This window comes from Canis lupus, chromosome 32, assembly GCF_011100685.1.
Source record: "Canis lupus familiaris isolate Mischka breed German Shepherd chromosome 32, alternate assembly UU_Cfam_GSD_1.0, whole genome shotgun sequence".
In the NCBI taxonomy this organism is placed as follows: Eukaryota; Metazoa; Chordata; class Mammalia; order Carnivora; family Canidae; genus Canis; species Canis lupus.
Window position 1 is genome coordinate 33,527,424 of NC_049253.1, and position 20,172 is coordinate 33,547,595.

Consider the following 20,172-nt stretch of genomic DNA (forward strand, 5'->3'; position numbering starts at 1 on the left):
AGGCAGCTTTGAAATCGCCCCACTGCTCAGAAGTCATTTTCAAGCATGTATAATTAAATCACTACTTGGTTGAAAAGAACTTTATAATTGATAATTTGAATCTGCCTCCATTAAACCTGTTAATAAAACTGTTAAAAGACTAGAAGCTTATAATTTCCACCACCTTAAAAGTTCAACTAGAACCTTTTTTTTAAGTGTAACCTCTATGCCCAGGGTGGGACTTGAACTCACAACCGGGCATTCCACGCTCTACTGACTGAGACAGCCAGGTGCCCATCTAATCTTTTTTTTTTTTTTTAAGATTTTATGTATTTATTCATGAGAGACACAGAGAGAGAGGCAGAGACACAGGCAGAGGGAGAAGCAGGCTCCATGCAGGGAGCCGAATGTGGGACTTGATCCCAGGACCCCAGAATCACGATGTGAGCCAAAGGCAGATGCTCAACCGCTAAGCCACCCAGGTGCCCCCCAATGAATCGAATCTATTTTTTTTTAAGATTTATTTATTCATTCAGAGAGAGCGAGGAGAGAGGCAGAGACACAGGTGGAGGGAGAAGCAGGCTCCAGGGAGGAAGCCCGATGTGGGACTCGATCCCGGGTCTCCAGGATCACACCCCAGGCTGCAGGTGGCGCTAAACCGCTGCACCACCGGGGCTGCCCGAATCAAATCTATTTTTAAAGGAAATTTTGCTTAGTCTGAGCTGATCAATAATGGTGTTAATAGGCAAAGAGGGCAGAGTGTGGTGTTTGGACTGCCATTCTGGAAGTTGGGAGTGTTGGGTTGGATTCATGTCTCCAAGTGGGTATTCTGTTTCCTGCTTAATTTCATCATCTGTTCATGATAAAATGATTTATCATCATATTACAAGTAGGAGGGCTGGCAGTGCTGGGACCAGAAGATGATACATGTCCTATGTTTACTGGAGAGAAGTGAGTAACCCAGAAAATGGCCATTGAGCCTCTTCCTCTCCACACAAATGGACCGAAGAGGTCAACATGAAGAGCCATCTGTGTCTTCCTCAGCAATGGTTTTAGGGCTTCAGCCAAAGTTCTAGAACTATCCCTCCAAACTAAATGACATCCAGAGAGCTGCTAGAGTAATACTTTTCACTAGTCATTTTTAAAAGAAATGAAATGTGCTGTCTTGGTATTTTGTCATTATGTTCTAATATCCATATACAGTTAATAGCAAGTGTCTCCCATGGTGCCTTGTGTTGAAGCTTCGGGTCTTAATTTAGTGAACTCTTCATCTGATTATCTCTTTGTGTTAGAGGGCTTATCTGGGATCTTTCCTCTCCACTTCCTCCCCCTATTCCCATCCAGAAAGTAGTAAGAAGTTGTGCTGATTATTTTCATCCTCTGGAATACTTGTTGTTATTATTAGTAGACATCAGATATATTATAAGTTCTAACTAGATCCCTCAAACCATGAGATTTGGAACTCTTTCAAATCAAGTATCATTTATAAATTCTATGACTGCTAGTGGGAATTAGATGAAACATAAATATACTAAAAGCTAAATCAGAGTTGAACAATTTGAGATTTTATAAATTATGGTTTACTATTTTGTTTCTAAAATCCAAATATCAACCAAGTTGTTTACCAATCTTTGATCAGAGGTACTTGGAACTGAAAATCAACTTGCTGAGCTTCACTTTGTAGCTTGAAACTATGAAATTCAGCAAATGTAGGAAATTTAAATTTATGGATGGATTTCCTTTATTAATGACTACTAATAAGGGCCTATAATGAAGATAAAAACCTTTAGCAGATAATTACCTACTTAATTGCTGTATAAATAGGTAATTCTTGAATTTCTAATTGTCCTCCCTGTTAATCCTCAATGTCAAAATAAATCGTCTTAGGAAGTAGTAAGTGCATTTCCTTATATGTATATAATTTATATTAACTGCAAACACTTTATTTCTCTTACTTGTAGACTAACCTCTCCCAACTTTTTGTATAAACATGAAAATACCCCTGCACTAAGCAACTAATAAAAGGGCATTCTTATATTCATGGCTTGAGTATGGACCATCCTCAAGGTCACTCTTAGAAGTCAGGTTTGAAGTGTGCCTGGCTGGCTCAGTTGGAAGAATATGTGATTCTTGATCTCAGGGTTGTGAGTTTGAGCCCCACATGGGGTATAGAGATTACTTAAATAAATAAAACTTAGGGATCCCTGGATGGCGCAGCGGTTTAGCGCCTGCCTTCAGCCCAGGGCGCGATCCTGGAGACCCGGGATCGAATCCCACATTCGGGCTCCCGGTGCATGGAGCCTGCTTCTCCCTCTGCCTATGTCTCTGCCTCTCTCTCTCTCTCTCTCTGTGTGACTATCATAAATAAATAAAAATTTAAAAAAATAAAAATAAAAAATAAAAGAGAAAGGTCAGGTTTAAATCTAGGTAAATTCCTTTATTCTCTGACTCTCCCATAAAAATTTGCTTCAAAAGATGGTCTTTTAAAGTCAGTAACATCATAGAAGAATTGAGCTTTCTTAATATAATCAGCATGGTTTTTAGTACATACAAAACCCCCGCATCTGCTATGTTAAAATTCATATTTCACAATTTAATTACTATAACTGCTCTAATTTAGATCAACGATCCTCGTCCTTTGACAATGGTCACTTCCAGATAGAATTAGAGGGAAGAGAGAATAAACCAGTAATCAAGGGATTTGTACACTTGCCTCGTCTTTTTCCTTCCTATCCCCAGGGATGATTTCTGGCACAGGGACCAGCAAGTTTGTCTAGATGTGGAACCCTGTCTTCGTCCCCATGTTTTCCTGCTGTGTCTGTTCTAACACTGTTATACTAGAAGGTGGTTGAATTAGTGAGTTCTCATGCCATGAATTGTCACATCCCTGTCTTAATTGTCGTGTCAGGCCTCTGTGATATTCTTCTAAGCCAATGTGTCCTTTGCTGACCTTGCTTTTGAAAACTCTGAGAACAACACAAGTGGCAGCTCTGTCATCCTTGCATCACTTGAATAACATACAGCGCTGCTGCTTCAACTCCTCTCTGCTTCCCCCAGGTTAGGCATAATAAAACGTCCAAATAATTGTAAGCATTGCATGAAAAATTTCTTTTAAAAATAATCTGCCCCTTCAGAGACTTAAAAAAGTACCGTGGCGAAAAGTTTAATATTGCACACGGGCTTTAGAACACTGCCTGTCTAGCTGTATGATTTAGATTTTTGCATTTTAACATTTCATTTTATCCCCAGCTCTTGTGGTAGCTGTTCTACGCTTCATACAACTGAAGCCCAAGGTCTTAAATCCGTGGTTGAATATTAGTGGATTGGTGGCGCTGTGTCTGGCTTCCTTTGGGATGACCTTACTTGGTAATTTTCAGGTACTTTATTTGGCCTTTTTTTTTTTTTACCTCCTTCTCACCCTTTGCCTATATGATTGTCATGGCCACTGCTTCTGCACAAATCTTTTAAATAATGCTAATAGTGGTTCCTAATGAGCATGGGTTCTCCAGCAGCCAGTCCTTCTAGTCTTCAGCCCAGGCTACGTATGTTCATGTTGAAGTGAAGGTGCTCACTATGCTTTGAAAGTACAGCACAGCCATGGGGAGAGGTAGCTACTACTATAGCCATGTATCTTCTGCAAAGGATTTTAAAGTGCTTTATACTTTTTCTCATGACAAATTGTCTCCTAATGTACCGTTCTGGAAAAATAAGAGGATCATTGCCTTTCTAAAACTAAACACTGAACATTCTTTTTGGATAAAAGCTTGTACTTCATATTAGCAAGCTCACATGGGAATCAAGTTTGAAAACCTAGAATTTCTCTAGAACACCTATGACCTGTATAAAGATACATTAACACTAACTCTTCTTCGCAGAAATGTAGAAGCCCAGGGTCACAATATTTAAGAATAATTTCCGCAGGGATGCCTGAGTGGCTCAGTTGGTTGAGCATCTGGCTGTTGATCTCGGCTCAGGTCTTGATCTCTGGGTCATGAGTTCAAGCTCCATATCCAGCATGGTGCCTACTTTAAAAAAAAAAAAAATTCCCTTGCCAATACCATCATCCAACTCTTGACTCAAATGACTCCGTTTGTAAGATAGACAAGGAGACCCCCGCACTGGAACAGTAGTTGTCTGATTGCCATGCCTCCAATACCTTCCCAGTGTCCTCCAACCTGTGCTTTATACCATGGTGAGAAACTTCCTCCCTGCAGTCATATACCAATCCTGACACTTCCTTCCCTTTCGATGGAGTGAAATCCAAATAGCATAAGCATTCAAAAAAATATGGTATTGGATTTTCTAAGACTGTGTCTCGTTCCAACCCTTAGTCCTGATAATTCATTAAACCAGGAACTCTTTCCCCAGCACTTCACCTGGCACAGAATAGCAACTGAATAATTATTTTCAAATTGATGGGTCATTTGACAGATAGGTCATCCCAATAAGTCAAGCCAGATTTATTGAATTGCTACTGCCTATCTGTACTGCAGATGCTGGCATGTTGTAAAGTGCTCACTATCAATTCTCTCAACAAGGGCTTGGATGAAAGTTACTGAGTACCTCTTGTTCTTTCCTAAAGAGATTTTGGTGAACCACAAATATTCAAAACCATGAACGATGACACTACATATGATGAACACTTTCTGGAATATCTACAGAGAATACACAGGAAACAACAAATTAGTTGCCTGTGAAGAAACCAAGTGGCTAGTGTGTGGGGGCGGGAGACAGAATCTTCCATCAGTACAAATTTTGTAAAGTTTGAACCATGTAATTATATAATCTATTTTTAAAATTAAGTTTAAAATAATAAATGAATAGACTATGTAGAGCATGGAAAACCAATTTCCTAGAAATAAAATTTAATTTGAGGAATTGTTGTTTAAAGTAAGATTTGAAAAGATGTCTTTTTAGCTAAGAGAGAAAATGTGTTTTCCAAAGAAGAGGAAAAAATACTACAGCCAAAAACAATAGAAAACATTGTGAAAGGAAAGCAATATTGATGTGATGCAACCATTCTCACAGCAATGTCAAACAATAAAACATCTGAAGACAATGGCAATTCAAAAAAATATTTTACCATTTTGTAAGAGCCATCTCTTCAACTATAGATTTTATTTTCTTATATGTGTAATTAAAAAATATGTAATTGCTAAAGATGTTTTAAGTGACCAGTATTTTCTTAAAGTGACCAGTGTATTTTTTACATCAGTAGGTAATGATTTGGAGAGTTTATGTCTTTAACCCTCAAATGAAATAACCCAAATGGGTCTCCTTTAACCTCTTACCTCTATAAAAGCCTTAACCAGAAATCTTCAAACACTAATGTCCTTTAATGGGTCTATAAATATGGAAAAAGCTATTAGGTGGCAATTTTCTTACTATAAAAAGAAAATAAAACAAAATCCCAGTAACATTGAATTGGTCACATTATACAGGCCAGTCTTGCAGGAGTAAGTGTTGTTAGCTGTCTATGTCAGTAAAATCTTGACCCATTTTGAATTGGTCCTCTCCCATCAGTAAATACACAGCCAGATCCCAGGTCTCATTTCTTAGTCTGGAAAACAAAGTTTGGGGTGCATGTTTGTAGAAACTGACATTTCTCTTTTCCATGTAACTGACCTGCTTTTTTCTTTTACTTTTCCACACTTTTCTGGAAGATAAACCCAAGGAATAGATTACCACTGCCTGAGTGGTTATTCTAGACAAATATTTTGAGGTTTGGAGGTACCAAAACCTTTCTCCCCTCAGAGTTCAGACCATTTGAGAACAGATACAAAGAGCCAGTGGAGATGAAGGACTCTGCTTTTTCCAAAACCTATCATCCCATTATTGAGACATCACTTTACTTATTTTTTCTCCCTCAGGTGTTCCAATGGCCATCGTGTCTTTTCTAAATGGGCCTCCTTGTCATTATCTGTTCACCCCTTAGCTCACAAATGATGAAGAAATCCATAATGTCGGAACTTCTTTGACCTTTGGGTTCGGCACGTTGACCTGCTGGATCCAGGCTGCGTTGACACTCAAAGTCAACATCAAGAACGAAGGACGGAAAGTTGGAATTCCACGAGTTATTCTGTCAGCATCTATCACTCTCTGTGTGGTCCTCTGTATCCTTTGAATGTGAAAAGGTTCTTTGGCAGTGGGATTAAAACACAGATACGTAGATGAGAAAATTACCTTTCCGATAGATTAGGCTGTACTGTCAGATTATCTCAGAATCTTAGACAAAAGAGAAGAGACCTGTTTTTTATGCCAAAGAGGAGATGGAAAACTAAAAATAAAGCAAGCCATGCCTTCTCAAAATTGTTTTTATCTGTAGGAATGGTGTCATGCATTCTCTTTATCATTAATGATGTAAAAGCTTCCCTTGATGAAAAACCCAGAATGCATAATGAAAATTGTGATTTTTTTCCCCTTCCATCTTAAAAAAAAGTTAATTTATGATTGTATTAATGGCCTTATTATTTCGTGTAATTTAATTTGCAGAGGAGAATGTGCCAAGCCTCCTCCCTCACACCCTGGAATTCGACTTATCGTTCAGTAACAGGCGGACAAACCAGGAAAAGCTTAACCCCAACCACCGCGGGGACTAGTCCGGCAGGGAGGCAGGGAGCACGGTGGCCCAATAGAACCCAATAGAAGCCGGTCAGTTCCAGTGCAGCCAATCAGATCAGCCACTCATCAGGTGGGGCAGAGATCTTGTGAGCTCAGGGCAACCAAGAGAGGAAGGGAATGAGGCTCCTGGCGGCTGCAATGTACAGCTAACCCAAACCCGCAGGTTCTGCAGGTACTGCCAAGTTACTGGGCGCTTACCAGGTGCTAGGCGTTATGCTAAACACTTTAAATGTATCAACTCCTTTAATCCTCATTTAACAAGTAAGAATTTAACAAGGACGGGGGTGCCTGGGGTGCCTGTGTGGCTCAGTCAGTTAAGCGTCTGCCTTGGGCTCAGGTCGTGATATCGGGGTCCTGGGCTCAGCCCTTCCTCAGGCTCCCTGCTCGGCGAGGAGTCTGCTTCTCCCTCTGCCTGTGCTGCTCCCTCTGCTCCTGCCTGCTAGCTCTCTTCCAATAAATAAATAAATAAATAAGCAAATAAATAAATAAATAAATAAAATCTTAAAAAAAAAAAGTAAGAATAGTAAGGACAGATTAATTTGCCCAAGGTCATATGCCATGTGGTGATCTCGATTTACGCTCAGGCGCAGTGTGAACTCTTAACCACCACACCCTCTCGCCTACATTTATGGTTGAGAGATGTCCTGTAGTTACTGGAGTATTTGGGGTCTTTATTTCTTCTTTCCTCACTTTTTGAAGTTTTGCACACATTAGAGAACATTTAAGGACTGGAAAATCAAGCCAATAATCATGCTGATTGCTAGCCACGTGACAAAATATTTTATGAGTAAAAAGGTCCGAATTCTGCCAGTTACTTGAAGATTTAGCCCTTCCCCATTAGCGTAAGCCCTAATAATGCTTTGCCAGTATTGTGAGTCATCAATCAGAAGAGTGTGTACAGACTTTATTTTGCATTTTCAGCTTATATCAAATAATTCTGATCCGTGTTGATTCTGAACATTTGGTTCCCAGGTGAATGGATCCAGGCCTTCTCTGGAGAGCAAAGTTTGGCTGAAGTAGTGTCTCCGTATTCTTTTACTCTCTGAAAACTTCCCAAGATTTTAAGTCTAAGTTCTGAAGATAGAACTAATTCCAAAGGAGCATTTCTGGGCTTTCTTAAAAAATGTATTTAGTCCTTGGCCTCTTGGCTTTTTACTGAAGCATGCTTTGAAACGTTCTCCTCCCAGCTCCTGCCTCATGTATACTGGTGTGTGTGCACGTGTACACTCCATATATATTCAGGCATAGGAGTCTCATTTGTTTATTGTTTTTTTAAAGATTTTATTTATTTATTCATGAGAGAGAGAGAGAGAGAGAGGCAGAGACACAGGCAGAGGGAGAAGCAGGCTCCATGCAGGGAGCCCGACGTGGGACTCGATCCCAGGTCTCCAGGATCATAACCCGGGCTGAAGGCAGTGCTAAACCGCTGAGCCACCCAGGCTGCCCTGTTTATTGTTTTAATAGTGAAAACTAGACAGACGAGGAAGAGGGGCCACTAATACTAATCACTAATAGCACTACAGAGACAATGCTTAGGTCATTTGATATGTGAGTCATTTGATATGTTCAGGAATTGTTTCTACAGATAGAATCAGGATTATGAATCCACAGTCACTTGCAGTGATTTTTTAAAAGATAAATTAATTTTTCTGCTCAACTAATTTTTTGGAATTTTAATCCTCTTACTGATCTCACAGTTTATTAGGTGGTGGTAGGTGGAGTTGCATGCCTGGCCTGGGAGTCAGAGTCCTTGTATTTGAATTCCAGCTCTACCAGTTAAGTGATGAGACCTCAGGCAAGTTACTTAACCATTTGGCCTCAGTTTCCCTATTTTTAAATGAACTGATGGATAATAGGGTGGTTGTGAGGATTAAGTTAGATTTTCCATGAAAGCGCCTAGAAGCATGTCTGGCACAAAGGAAGAGCTCAGTCCTGTTGTTTCGTATTATTCATGCAAGTGGTGTGTTCAGCAAGCTGTCAAACTAAGTTTTGATAATGAAGGAGGAGAGTGAGACTTTTCTTGTAACCTGTCTGTCCAGAAAAGAGCGTGGTTTTAACGTGGCTGATGGGAGTACTTTCCTTGACTGCTCCTCCCCAGATTTCATCCTCATGGCCCAGGGCATCCACATGTATGCAGCCAGGGTCCAGTGGGGTCTGGTCATGTGCTTCCTGTCTTATTTTGGCACCTTTGCTGTGGAGTTCCGGCATTACCGTTACGAGATTGTTTGCTCCGAGTACCAGGAGAATTTCCTAAGCTTCTCAGAAAGCCTGTCTGAAGCTTCTGAATATCAAACCGACCAGGTGTAACCGACCCATTTTTCCTTGCTGAGGAGGTGGGTGTGATGGGGGGGAAGAGCCAGGAGGACACACCCACAGGACTTGGTACACAACCTAACACATTTTACACACATGTTCATGGCCACATTTGCCAAATGAGCTTTTCAGGGCAAGTTCTTTCTTTAACTAAAAAGCACAAGCCCTTATGTGTCGAAATACACACTGTTACACTGAAAATATATGCACGATGGAGCAAGAAGCTTGTGCATGATCACTTTTCTTTTCCCTCTCTCTCCTGAGACTCCCTACTCTTCTCATTCTCTTCACATATTTCAGACATCGTGATCACCCTACCAAGAGTAGGGCGGGCCAAATGAAACATGGGAATAATGCCAACTCCCAAAGTTGCCTTCAGATCCAAAGGGCTTAGAACCAGCTCATGAGGAAGTTCTGAATCTGGCACTTATACTCTTGAGTGGATTGAGCATCATTTAATTGGATGGAGACTGTATAGAGATGTGACCCTGTGTAATCTATGGAAAGGCATGGGGTTAAGAACTTGCCCATCAAAACTCCCTTCATCATTGTTCGGTGGTCGGCTATGTGGAGTCAATGAAAGGAATGTGCTACAAACCCACCACCATGATTTGGACTTTACTGTGACTGAGAAATATTTCCAAATGTGAATATTTGTAGGGATGTGGTCTGCCAGGGCATGGAACAAGATGGGGGCAGAGAGGGCATGGTTTCATTTTTGCTTCCATAGTATGCTATGTACGGCTTTTGTTTTATATTTCATGGTTTGCCTTCTTTTTTTTCTTTAAGTAATAATCACCATAGGTCTCTCAAGGCCTCGTGGACAAAGAAGATGTAAGCCAAATGCAAGAGCTGAGCTTGTTTTGGGTTCAACCATGATAAAAGAAAAAGGGAAAAAAAAAAAGGTGACCCACAGGCTTAATTTGCTGCTTTTATGTTCAAAGCTAAGAAAATGTTCACAGGAAAGCACAAAGAAGTATTTGTGGAGGCTAATAAAAAGAGCCTCTGCTGGACATTTATAAAAGGAGTCTTAGAGCATCTTGTTGCAAGTCCAGATCAAAGGAGACCTTCCTTATATGTATCTATAGCTCAAATTTAGTGGGGGGCGGGGGGTTAAGGTCTTTTTCATACTTGGAATTTGTAGAAACCAATTAAAAGACTACCCTTCACCCCAAAACAAACTGGCATGGCTGATCCCCTACTGTCCAACATACGCTTTCCAGCCTCGAAGTTTAGAATGCAAGCTCTAGTCCAGGCTTTGAGACTGTACTTTATAAAGGGCAAAATTCTAAGTTCAAAATGCCCTGGAGTGGGCCATGTTGACAGACCCTCCATGAATGCACTTTGCTTCAAGAAGTCACCAGATACACTTCACAGGAGCCTGGGATCTCGTGGAATATAATGTGAAAAACATTGTTTTTTAATTCAATCCAAACTCAGATTCTTGAGGAAGCAGTCTATGACTTTTCATCTCTGTATTTTTCTCTGCCTCCCAGCACAGTGCCTGGCACATGTAGGTGCTCAACAAATGTCTGTTAAATGGATTTACTGGGAATTTAAGCATAGGAAATAGGAGTATCGGAGAAAGACTCAAAGATGAGAGAGCAGATGACTGTTTCAAGCAAGGCAGGAATGGAAGAAATCCTAGAGAAGGATCAGATACCTATGAGTGATAGGTGAAATGTGAGAGAAAAAAATCAAGCAGAGAGCATTCTCCTAGGAAAAAGGCATTTTACTGTAAATAATCCAAGGTGACATTTATTATTTTTGAATACTGCTTTTGGGTTTGTTTTTTCATTTTTATATTTTAAAAATTTTACCAGAAAACAAAGATTTGTGAGGTTTTATCTTATTCTACACAATCCAAATTAAACAGCTTTTGGTGATGCACTGTACACTTTCTTAAGAGTATATCTAAATAGCACATTTAAACAGAATCAAGCAATGACTGGCATTATTCATTGGGATCTGACCACTAAATAAAATTCTTTTATGCAGACTTATGATTTGTCTCTTACACTAATGTTTCTACTGTAATATTGAAGCATGTGTAAACTCCATTGGACATTCTATTGAAAATATACTTCAGTGGGATGCCTGGGTTGCTCAGTCATTAAGCTTCTGACTCTTGGTTTTGGCTCAAGTCTTGACCTCAGGTTCATAGGATTGAGACCCTAAGACCCTGGCTCTGTGCTCTCCAGGAAGTCTGCTTGGGATTCTCTCTCTCTGCTCCCTTTCCCCACTCACATGCATGCAAAACAAAAACCAAAAAGAACCCAGGGGGCTCCTGGATGTTTCAGTCAGTTCAGGGTCTGCTTTCAGCTCAGGTCATGATCTTAGGGTCCTGGGATGGAGCCCCCCATATCGGGCTCCCTCTCTCTTCTCCCTCTGCCCCTCCCTACCCTCGTACTCTCTCACTCTCCCTCAAATAAATAAATAAAATCTTCCCCTTTCTCTACATCCTCACCACAAGACTCCTAACTCTGGGAAACAACAGCTTGCAGAAGGGGAGGAGGGTGGAGGGATGGGGTGACTGGGTGACAGGCACTAAGGAGGGTACTTCATGGGATGAGCACTGGGTGTTATGTCAGCAAATATTTTTTTAAATTTTTTTTGGCAAATTGAATTTAAAATATTTTTTAAATAAATTATTTAATTAAATATTTAAGAAAAAAACAAAATACACTTCAGTGTTATGTTGGTAGCATATTTCTAGGGTGTTTTCCAACACCAACAGCCAATTCTCTGATTCTCTGGACACCAACTGGATGTCCTTCAATTCAGTTCCATTCTAATACTACCCAGAGTTATTGTCAGTCCCACAGGAGTACCTTCACTCACTTCAGATGCCAGTCCCAGGTTACCCACACTTCTGTACATCCTGACTGTAAAATTGGCAGGGAATTAGAAGGGAACTCGCTTCCCTTTTAGGTTGGATAATTTACTAGAATGGCTCCCAGAACTCCAGAAAATACTACTTCCATTTGCCTGCTTATTATAAAGGATAGAACTCAAAAACAACCAAATGAAAGAGACCTACAGGGCAAGGAAAGGGAGGATGCAGGGGCTTGACACCCTCCCAACATTTCCATGAGTTCACCAACCTGGAATCTCTCTGAACCTCCCTGTTCGAGAGTCTATATAGAGTTCAACTTCCAGCACCTTCCCCCACATCTGCTTCTAGAGGTTGATCAGGTGGTCTAATTACTTGGTCTTTCTGGTGACCAGCACAGTCCTGAGGGTATCTGGGGGCCCCACCAGATCCTACCTCATTAGCATAAACCTGCACTCATTACAAATAACAAAAATCACTCCTATCAGGAAATTTCAAGAGTTTTAGCAGCTCTGTGGCAGGAACCTAGAGCAAAGCCCAAATATACTTTTGTATTATACCACACATACAAATCAAGATCAAGATTACAGAATTTCCTAGGAGTTAAGAACCATAGGATTCTTCCCAGAGGCCAAGACCAAAAAATCTGCATTTAGAATGAGCATCAGCCCCCCTCCCCATCAGCACCCCTCCACACCCCGGGGATCTAATGCAGATGACCCAAAGAGCAAAGTTTGAAATAAACTAAACTTCCTTTTGGTAGTCCAACTAGGTCTCTTGAAGAAAAGTTCATCCTAGTTAGGGAAGAAATATCTTTTAAATAATGTTAACATTTTAAAGTTTCCATCGTTTTTTATTTAATGGAAAAATGACCATGAGGTGAACTTTTACCAACTGTTTTATTTACTGGGTTTTCTTTGCTCCTGGTGTAGGAAAGTAAAACTTGCATATCCTAGACTTGGTAGTCTGCTGGTTATAACGGAGACTGGAACACCAGAACAGCAGTTCATTTTTGCTTAGGCATTGTGTCAGTCAGGGCAGGATGGGTTTTGCAGTCCCAAAAGAAAATGAATAAAACTAAAGTTCCCTTCTCATACTAGATGTCTATCCAGAGTTGGCAAGGGTAATATGACTTGGACCCTGGCTGATAAAGGCTTTCATCCACACATGCTTCCACCACAAATGGCAACAGCCAAGAACGTGTGGCAGACTGCTAACTGTTCTTAAAGATTCTGCTAGAAGCGACAAACATCCCTTAGCTTACATTTCATTGGTTAGGGCACATTGCACAGTCCTCCGTGAGAGCCGCTCTCCCACCGTGTGCTGAGATGGGAGGAACATTTTTGTGAACAGCCTAGTGACTGCCACAGGGTTCACATTACGTTTTTTAAGACTTCTTTGGTCATTGTCGTTCCTTTGAAGCAAGAGAAAACGAAGAATCAGTGAAGAACCATCATCCTACAGAAATAGGGGAAAGGTGCGATCTATGGAGTTGAGATACAGCACCAAATCACAAGTATGAAGAACCACCCAAATAATAAATGAAAGAAATGCAGTTCTACTGAACATCTGACCACATCTCCGTTGTCTCCCCCAAAGCAATGGGGATCCAGTTTGGGGGAAGAGAAGCAGTCTGCATCTGAAAGAAGTTGGATTTCATTTCACAATCTTCAACTTCGTATCAGTTTAGATACCCTATTATACTCTTCAGAATGAAGGCTCCAACAAACAGCAAATATCTAAATATGAAGTCCAAAAAGGGAGCATTGGTGAGAAGGCTAGGTCCCTCACTGGAAAAGCAAAGATCTTTTCATCTGCAGAAAATATGCTTTTTATTGCTCCTATCTTAAAAAGAAAAGTCCCCAGGAGCCTGGCTGGCTCAGTCGAGCATGCAACTCTTGATCTCAGGGTCATGAGTTCAAGCCCCATGTTGGATGCGGAAATTACTTTAAAAAGAGTTTTTTAGAAAGTCCCTACTTGCTGCTGTCTCCGGTCGCTCTTCCAATTCTCTCTTGAACCCAGTCCAATCATTGGAGCTCTTGCTCCTACCACTTCGTGGAACTGCTTTACTCAAGTTCTCCAGAGACCTTGGAATATTACATATGATGGTTAGTTCTTGAATGACCTTATCTAGACCCATAAGCAGTACTTCACAATTTGATCAACCCCGTCCCCGTTCTCTTCTTAAAACTTTTTCTTCACTTTTTCTTTTTCTTCACCAGAAATCATTCCCTCTCGGGACACCTGATGGCTCAGTTGATTAAGCTTCTGACTTCAGCATCCGGCATGATTCCAGTCCTGGCCCTACCTCAGGGAGTCTCCTCCTCCCTCTCCCTCTGCCCCCACCCCCCACCCCCTCTGCTCATGCTCTCTCGGAAGAAAGAAGAGAAGAAAGACGGAAAGAAAGAAAAAAAAGAAAGAAATCATTCCCTCTTGATTTGCCTGTTTCACTGTCCGCACCTCTGCCTCCTTTGCTGGGCCTCCTCCCTGATATCCTCACATTGGAATGTCCCATGCCTTAGTCCTTGGAACTCTTTCCTTCCTATCTATATTCACTCTGCTGGTGACTTCATCCAGTCTTCTTGTTTTAAATACTGCCATATCTGACCTCTCCCAACTTCGCCAGCCCAGACTTCTCTCCTGTATATTCAACTACCTTTGTGACATCTCCGCTTGTCATCTCAAGTTTAGTAAGTCCTAATCTTATTCCTTTAAACTCATTCCTCCCAGAGTCTTCCTATCTACGTTAAGGACAACTTATCTTTCAGTTGCTCAGAGTGAAACTCTAAGTAATCTTAAAGTATCACTCCTTTCTTTCACACCCCACATCTGTCAAGAAATCCAGTCTGCCCTATCTTCAAATTTTTCTGGAATTTTTCATCCACCGCCATCCTCCGGTCCAAGCAACTTCCATCTCTCATGGACTTTTATAATTGCCTACAGAAATTGGTCTCTCTGCTTCCATAATTTGCTTCCTTCATACTGTCAACACAGCAAAATGGTCTTGTTAAAAGCTAAATTAGATCATCACTCCCTTGCTTAAAATCCTCCAGTGGCTTCTCTTGTACTTAGACCAAAAATCCCAATCACTAAAATGGCCTGTGAGGGCCAATAAGACCGTCTCTTCACCTTTCATTCCCTCTGCCTCTTTATGTTCCTTCAACAGCCAGGTGTGCTTTGACCTCAGGACTTTTGCAATTTCTGAAACCTCTGCCCCATACGATCTTCCCCTGGATACTTGTGTCTCACTTTCTTCACCTCCTCCAATGTTATCTTCTCACTGAGGTCCACCTGACTGCTAAAATTCAACTCCCTCAAGCCCAACCCAGCGCTACTGCTCTTTCCAGTTTTATTTTGCTTGATAGCATTTTATATAAACACGGTCCTGTGATTAGTTAAAATTCTGACACGCATAGCACTGTCTTACACATTTTACTTATTTCATTATCTCATTATTTACTTATTACTCTTTCATTATGAGGGCAGGGATTTTTTTCTTTTAGAAGACACAGATTTTTGCCTGCTCTGTACCTGAGGCAGAGAAAGGCCTGGACTCAGATTCCCTCAACCCTAACCACCCAGATCCAATGTTCCCACATAGTTATGCCCTTTGAGTATACATCTTCTAGGACAGCTAAAACTCTATGCCCCTTGAATAGTAGATGTTGCAGGAATGTGAAGGGAGGATGCTCACTGAAAGCAGGGACAAGGAAGACTGGACCAAATCAATCTGTGCCAAGATGGACTTCACTGCAGAACTTTCACGTACTTCCTCCCTCATTATAATACAAACAAACAAACAAAAACAAAAAAACATGCCCAGGGTGGAGACTTTATATGCTAGAGAGCCATGTGATGCACATAGAAGCATGTTCTGTCCACTATGCCTGTCTGCCCAACCTTCCGTATCCCCCGCCCCAACGTGCTTAGACGTTAGTCCTTTCCCACCTCAGCCACTCTGAACACTTTCCCTGGCCTTTGGTCTGAGAGTCAGCCTGCAAGACACTTTCTCCTTATGCTGTCCTCCTTGTGCATAAGTCCCAATAAAAGCCTTGCCGGGAATTCCCTTCTGGCCTCTTGTCAATTTCTGTTGCTTAGAGAGCCCAAGGCCCAAGTCTGTCACATACCTGGCAACTAAAACAGTGCCTGGCACAGAGTTAGGTGCTTCATAAATACTTTAAAGATAAATGAATGGCTGGTTGTGGCCCCCCCCTTTCCTTTCCTCTTTTTTTTTTTTTTGAAGATTTTAAATATGGGCTGCTCAGGGCGCCTGGGTGGCTCAGTTGGTTAAGCATCCAACTCTTGCTTTCAGCTCAGGTCATAATATCAAGGCTGAGATGGAGCCCCACATCAGCTCTGTGCTGGGCATGGATTCTGCTTCAAATCCTCTCCCTCTCCCTCTGCTCCTCCCGCCCTGCTCGCATATCCTCTTTCTCTCTTTCTGTCTCAAAAAAAAAAAAAAAAAAAAAAAAAAAAAAGAGCTGCGCAACATTCAAGGCATTTAGGAAACAATGGTAATGTAGTGAGATTTCATAGAATGCAATTGTTCTGCTTCTCACAGCAAATAGCTTTCTGTGTCTGGAAGAAGTTCTAGATTATAAAAAGGGTTATTTCTTATAATGTCCACTGTAATATGTACACATTAAAGACCCACATTCTAAATAGGGCCTGAAAGAATCCTATACAAACTCTGTCAGTACCAGATTTCCTCTTGTGGGGATTCAAAAATAAAATAGTGGGGATAACTGGGTCCTTACTTAATGAAAACTGCATCTATTTCATGTTTTTAAGGTAAGAAGCTCAGGTGACCCTGCAGGTTAACAGATTTTTAAGGTCATCTAAAAGTCTCCCTACAAATGCTGTTTAGGACAGGACAAAGAAAAAGCTGTATGGGGATCCCTGGGTGGCGCAGCGGTTTAGCGCCGGCCTTTGGCCCAGGGCGTGATCCTGGAAACCCAGGATCGAATCCCACGTCAGGCTCCCGGTGCATGGAGCCTGCTTCTCCCTCTGCCTATGTCTCTGCCTCTCTCTCTCTCTCTGTGTGTGACTATCATAAATAAATAAAAATTTAAAAAAAAATTAAAAAAAAAAAGAAAAAGCTGTATGTTGTTGCGTATTTCCAGAGAAAGCAAAACAAACAGACTTATCTGACAGTCAATATGAGAATAATATCTGATACCACTAGATCTCTGTAAGCCAAATTTAGATTTGTAACCAGGGACAGTTAAGAGGACCTGGAGGAAAGGCCTTGGACCCAACACAGGAACAGAGTCGGTTGAGGTGTACCTGAGACAGACTGGGTGGTTCACCTTTTGCACTGCCCTCGTAGGAGACAGGGGTCTCAAATGACAGAGGAATTCCATATCATATCTGTGATTCCGTTAGGGCTGTGAAGGAAGGAACAAATTTGTGTGGCCCTAGGAGAAAGACAATAGGTATCACTGGTTGCCTGTCAGGAACAGAAAGGGAAAGGAAAAAATCACACACTCTGCTTACTGCCTGGATGACTGGGAAGATAGGGACACTTGCAAAATCTAGCAGAACAAGAGATGTCACTGCCAGGGGTGGGTGTGAGTAATGAGACAATCACTAACTGCTACTGAAAGGACACAGCCCTTTCACAGCCCAGCTATACTGAAAGGGATGAAAAAGTCTGTCCACGGTGTGGCACCGTTTAATTCACCAGGTGACTGTTCCAGCTGCTGTGACTGCCGAACAAATTACTGGAAAATGCAGCAGCATAAAATAACTATTTACTATGCTTGCAGGTGCTGTGGCATAGTAAGGGCACGGCAGAGACAGCTCACTTCTGCTCCACGAGGTCTGGGTCTCAGCTGGAAGACTTGAGGGCTGGAGGCCTGTTTATTACTATGTCTGAGGACTGAAGCTGGCTGTCACCTTGGGGCCCTCGTTCCTCTCGACCTGGTCTCTCCACATGAATTTTGGACTCTCCTCGCAGCGTGGAAGCTGGCTTCCCCAGGGCAAGTGTTCCGACCCCAGCTCCTGAAAAAAGGTTATGGAAACTAGCCTTTCTATAACCTAGTCTGAAGAATCAAAGCAACCTCTGTTGTCCTTTGCGTTGGAGCAGTCATAAGCAAACCACCCCCCCCCCACCCCCGCCCGACTCAAGGTGGGAGAACCCAGGCCCCCACCTCTTGGTGGGAGGAGTGTCAAAGTCCCAGTGTTAAAGAGCATATGTGAGGACAGCAGTGAAAATGTGGAGGAGTAAGGAACACCAAAGAACTTCCCTCCAAAACACCAACCTATGCCCTGGCAAAAATGGCCAAAATCAACTCTTTCGGAATTCTGGAAACTGAGTAAAAGCTCACAGCAACCAGGGGAATGCTTCATGGAGAAAGGACAGCTGACTCAGTACAAACAGAGAGCTTTGTGGTGTATTAGCCCTACCCCAGCTCAGTGGTGGCCTTGAAAGTAACAGCCTGTATTTCTGGCATGGGAAAGAGGACCAGAAGAAGAATGAGCCTCATTCACTGGGAATTCTGCTCCTAACTATGTATCAGTCAGCCGGGGCTGCTATAACAGAACACCACGAACAGGGTGTTTTAAACAACGGGAGTTTGCTTTCTAGCCATTCTGGAGGTGGAGAAGTCCGGGATCAAGGTTCTGACTGATTTGTTTTTGGTGAGGGCTCCCTGGGTGTCTCTTCTTCCTCTTATACAGATAATCAAGCTGATCGGATCAGGGCCCCACCCTAATAACATCATTTAACTTGACCTCCTAAAAGTCCTATCTCCAAATAGTCACAGGGGGGTTAGGGCTTCTCAACACACGAATTTGAGAGAGGTGGAGGTGAGGGGTCTAAGAAACCCAATTCAGGGACGTGTGGGTGGCTCAGTGGTTGAGCGTCTGACTTTAGCCCAGGGCGTGATCCCGGGGTCCTGGGATTGAGTCCCACATCAGGCTCCCCACAGAGAGCCTGCTCCTCCCCCTGCCTATGTCTCTGCCTCTCTCTGTGTCTCTTTAAAATCTTTTTTAAAAAGGTATAAATGTATTTGTTGTTTGCAACTCTTTTTCCTCCTGATTTAGAAGACACTACATGGGTCCGTAATTATAAATCTAGTGATGGGGACACAAGGTACAAGATGTTCTTTGGACCCTACATAAGCAGGGGAAGAGTAAAGCCAGATGGGAGCAAAGGTGGGTGTGTATCTAATAAGACCAGACAAAATTCAGGGAGAAATAGTTCAACAGTAACAGAGGGAGAACTCCGTATTCCCCACTCAGTGATGGACAAAACAACTAGACACAAGACGAGTCAGGCAACAGAAGGAAGCAACACTCTCAACCAACTAACAAACACCTATATGACTCTGCCTGACAGCAGCAAAATATGCATTCTTCTTCAGTGCACAAAGAACATTCTCCAGTACAGACCACACGCAAACAAAACAAATCCCAACACATTTTAAAAAATCAAAATCATAGGGAGTATGTTCACTAAGCAAATGGCATGAAAGGAGCAATCAGTTAACAGAAGGAAACTTCTGAAACTCACAAACACGAGGAACCTAAACAACACCCTCTTTTCCTCTAAACAACACACTCTTCCACAACCAATGTGGGCCAAAAAAGAAATCACAGCGGAAATTAGAAAATACTTATTGAGACAATGAAAACAAAAACACAACATACCAAACCTACAGGATGCAGGGAAAGCAGTGCTGGGAGGTAGATTTAAAGCGATGGCTACACTGAAAAAGAAGATCTCAAAGCAATAACATAACCTTCCGCCTTTAGGAACGAGACAAGAGCAAACTAAACGTAAATAAAACAAGCAGAAGGCAAGACAGAAAAATTAGAGTGGAGATAAATAAAATAGGGAATAAATAAAATGCCAAGTTGGTTCTTTGAAAATAAAATTGTTACAAACAAAATTGATAAACCTTTAGCTTCACATGCCCTCAACTTTTGTTCCCACCACCCGAGACACTGCGCTTATCTCGTCCAAGGGCCACTGCTATTTGCACCTTGACTTAAATTCTTACCAGCATTTGACACACCTGAGCACCCCCTTCATCACGGGGCTCTCCTGCCACTCTTGGTTTTTGTTCCTCGATGCCCAATCCATTTCCATCTCCTTTGCTGGCTTCTTTCCTTAGCCTGTTCCCTAACATTGGAAACTTAGAGCTCTGTCTAGGCTATCTATCAACAGACGTTTATTATTTGGCCACATCTCCGTGGCTTTGGTGTTATGTTGTTCACCGTTTATTTAGGCTGCCTCCCCCAAGAACATATGTATCTGGAAAGTAGGACTTTGACCCCTTACAGCAAATCCAGGGCACATTATAGATGCCCTTAAATAGAACAAATGTTGGGATGCCTGGGTGGCTCAGCGGTTGAGCATCTGCCTTTGGCTCAGGGCGTGATCCCGGGATCCTGGGATCGGGTTCCACATTGGGCTCCTC

At 42.0% G+C, this 20,172-nt stretch overlaps 1 protein-coding gene and 1 long non-coding RNA gene across 6 annotated transcripts in view; one reads left to right on the top strand and one right to left on the bottom strand.

The window, feature by feature from the left end:
- Nucleotides 1-10,916, top strand: part of TMEM150C (transmembrane protein 150C) — an 85,456-nt gene extending 74,540 nt beyond the window's left edge. For all 5 annotated transcript variants that reach the window (XM_038582288.1, XM_038582287.1, XM_038582284.1 and 2 more), the window contains 3 exons: nt 3,229-3,356; nt 5,915-6,092; nt 8,699-10,916. In XM_038582288.1, coding sequence (XP_038438216.1) covers nt 3,229-3,356; nt 5,915-6,092; nt 8,699-8,907 — 515 coding nt within the window. In that variant the 3' untranslated portion in view covers nt 8,908-10,916. The remainder of the gene's footprint in view (nt 1-3,228; nt 3,357-5,914; nt 6,093-8,698) is intronic.
- Nucleotides 10,917-12,626: 1,710 nt separating this feature from the next.
- LOC119867174 lies at nt 12,627-20,172 on the bottom strand. Its single transcript, XR_005382907.1, has 2 exons — nt 17,033-20,172; nt 12,627-13,833 (listed from the first exon to the last, which is right to left on the bottom strand). It is a non-coding gene; the product is annotated as an uncharacterized LOC119867174 (long non-coding RNA).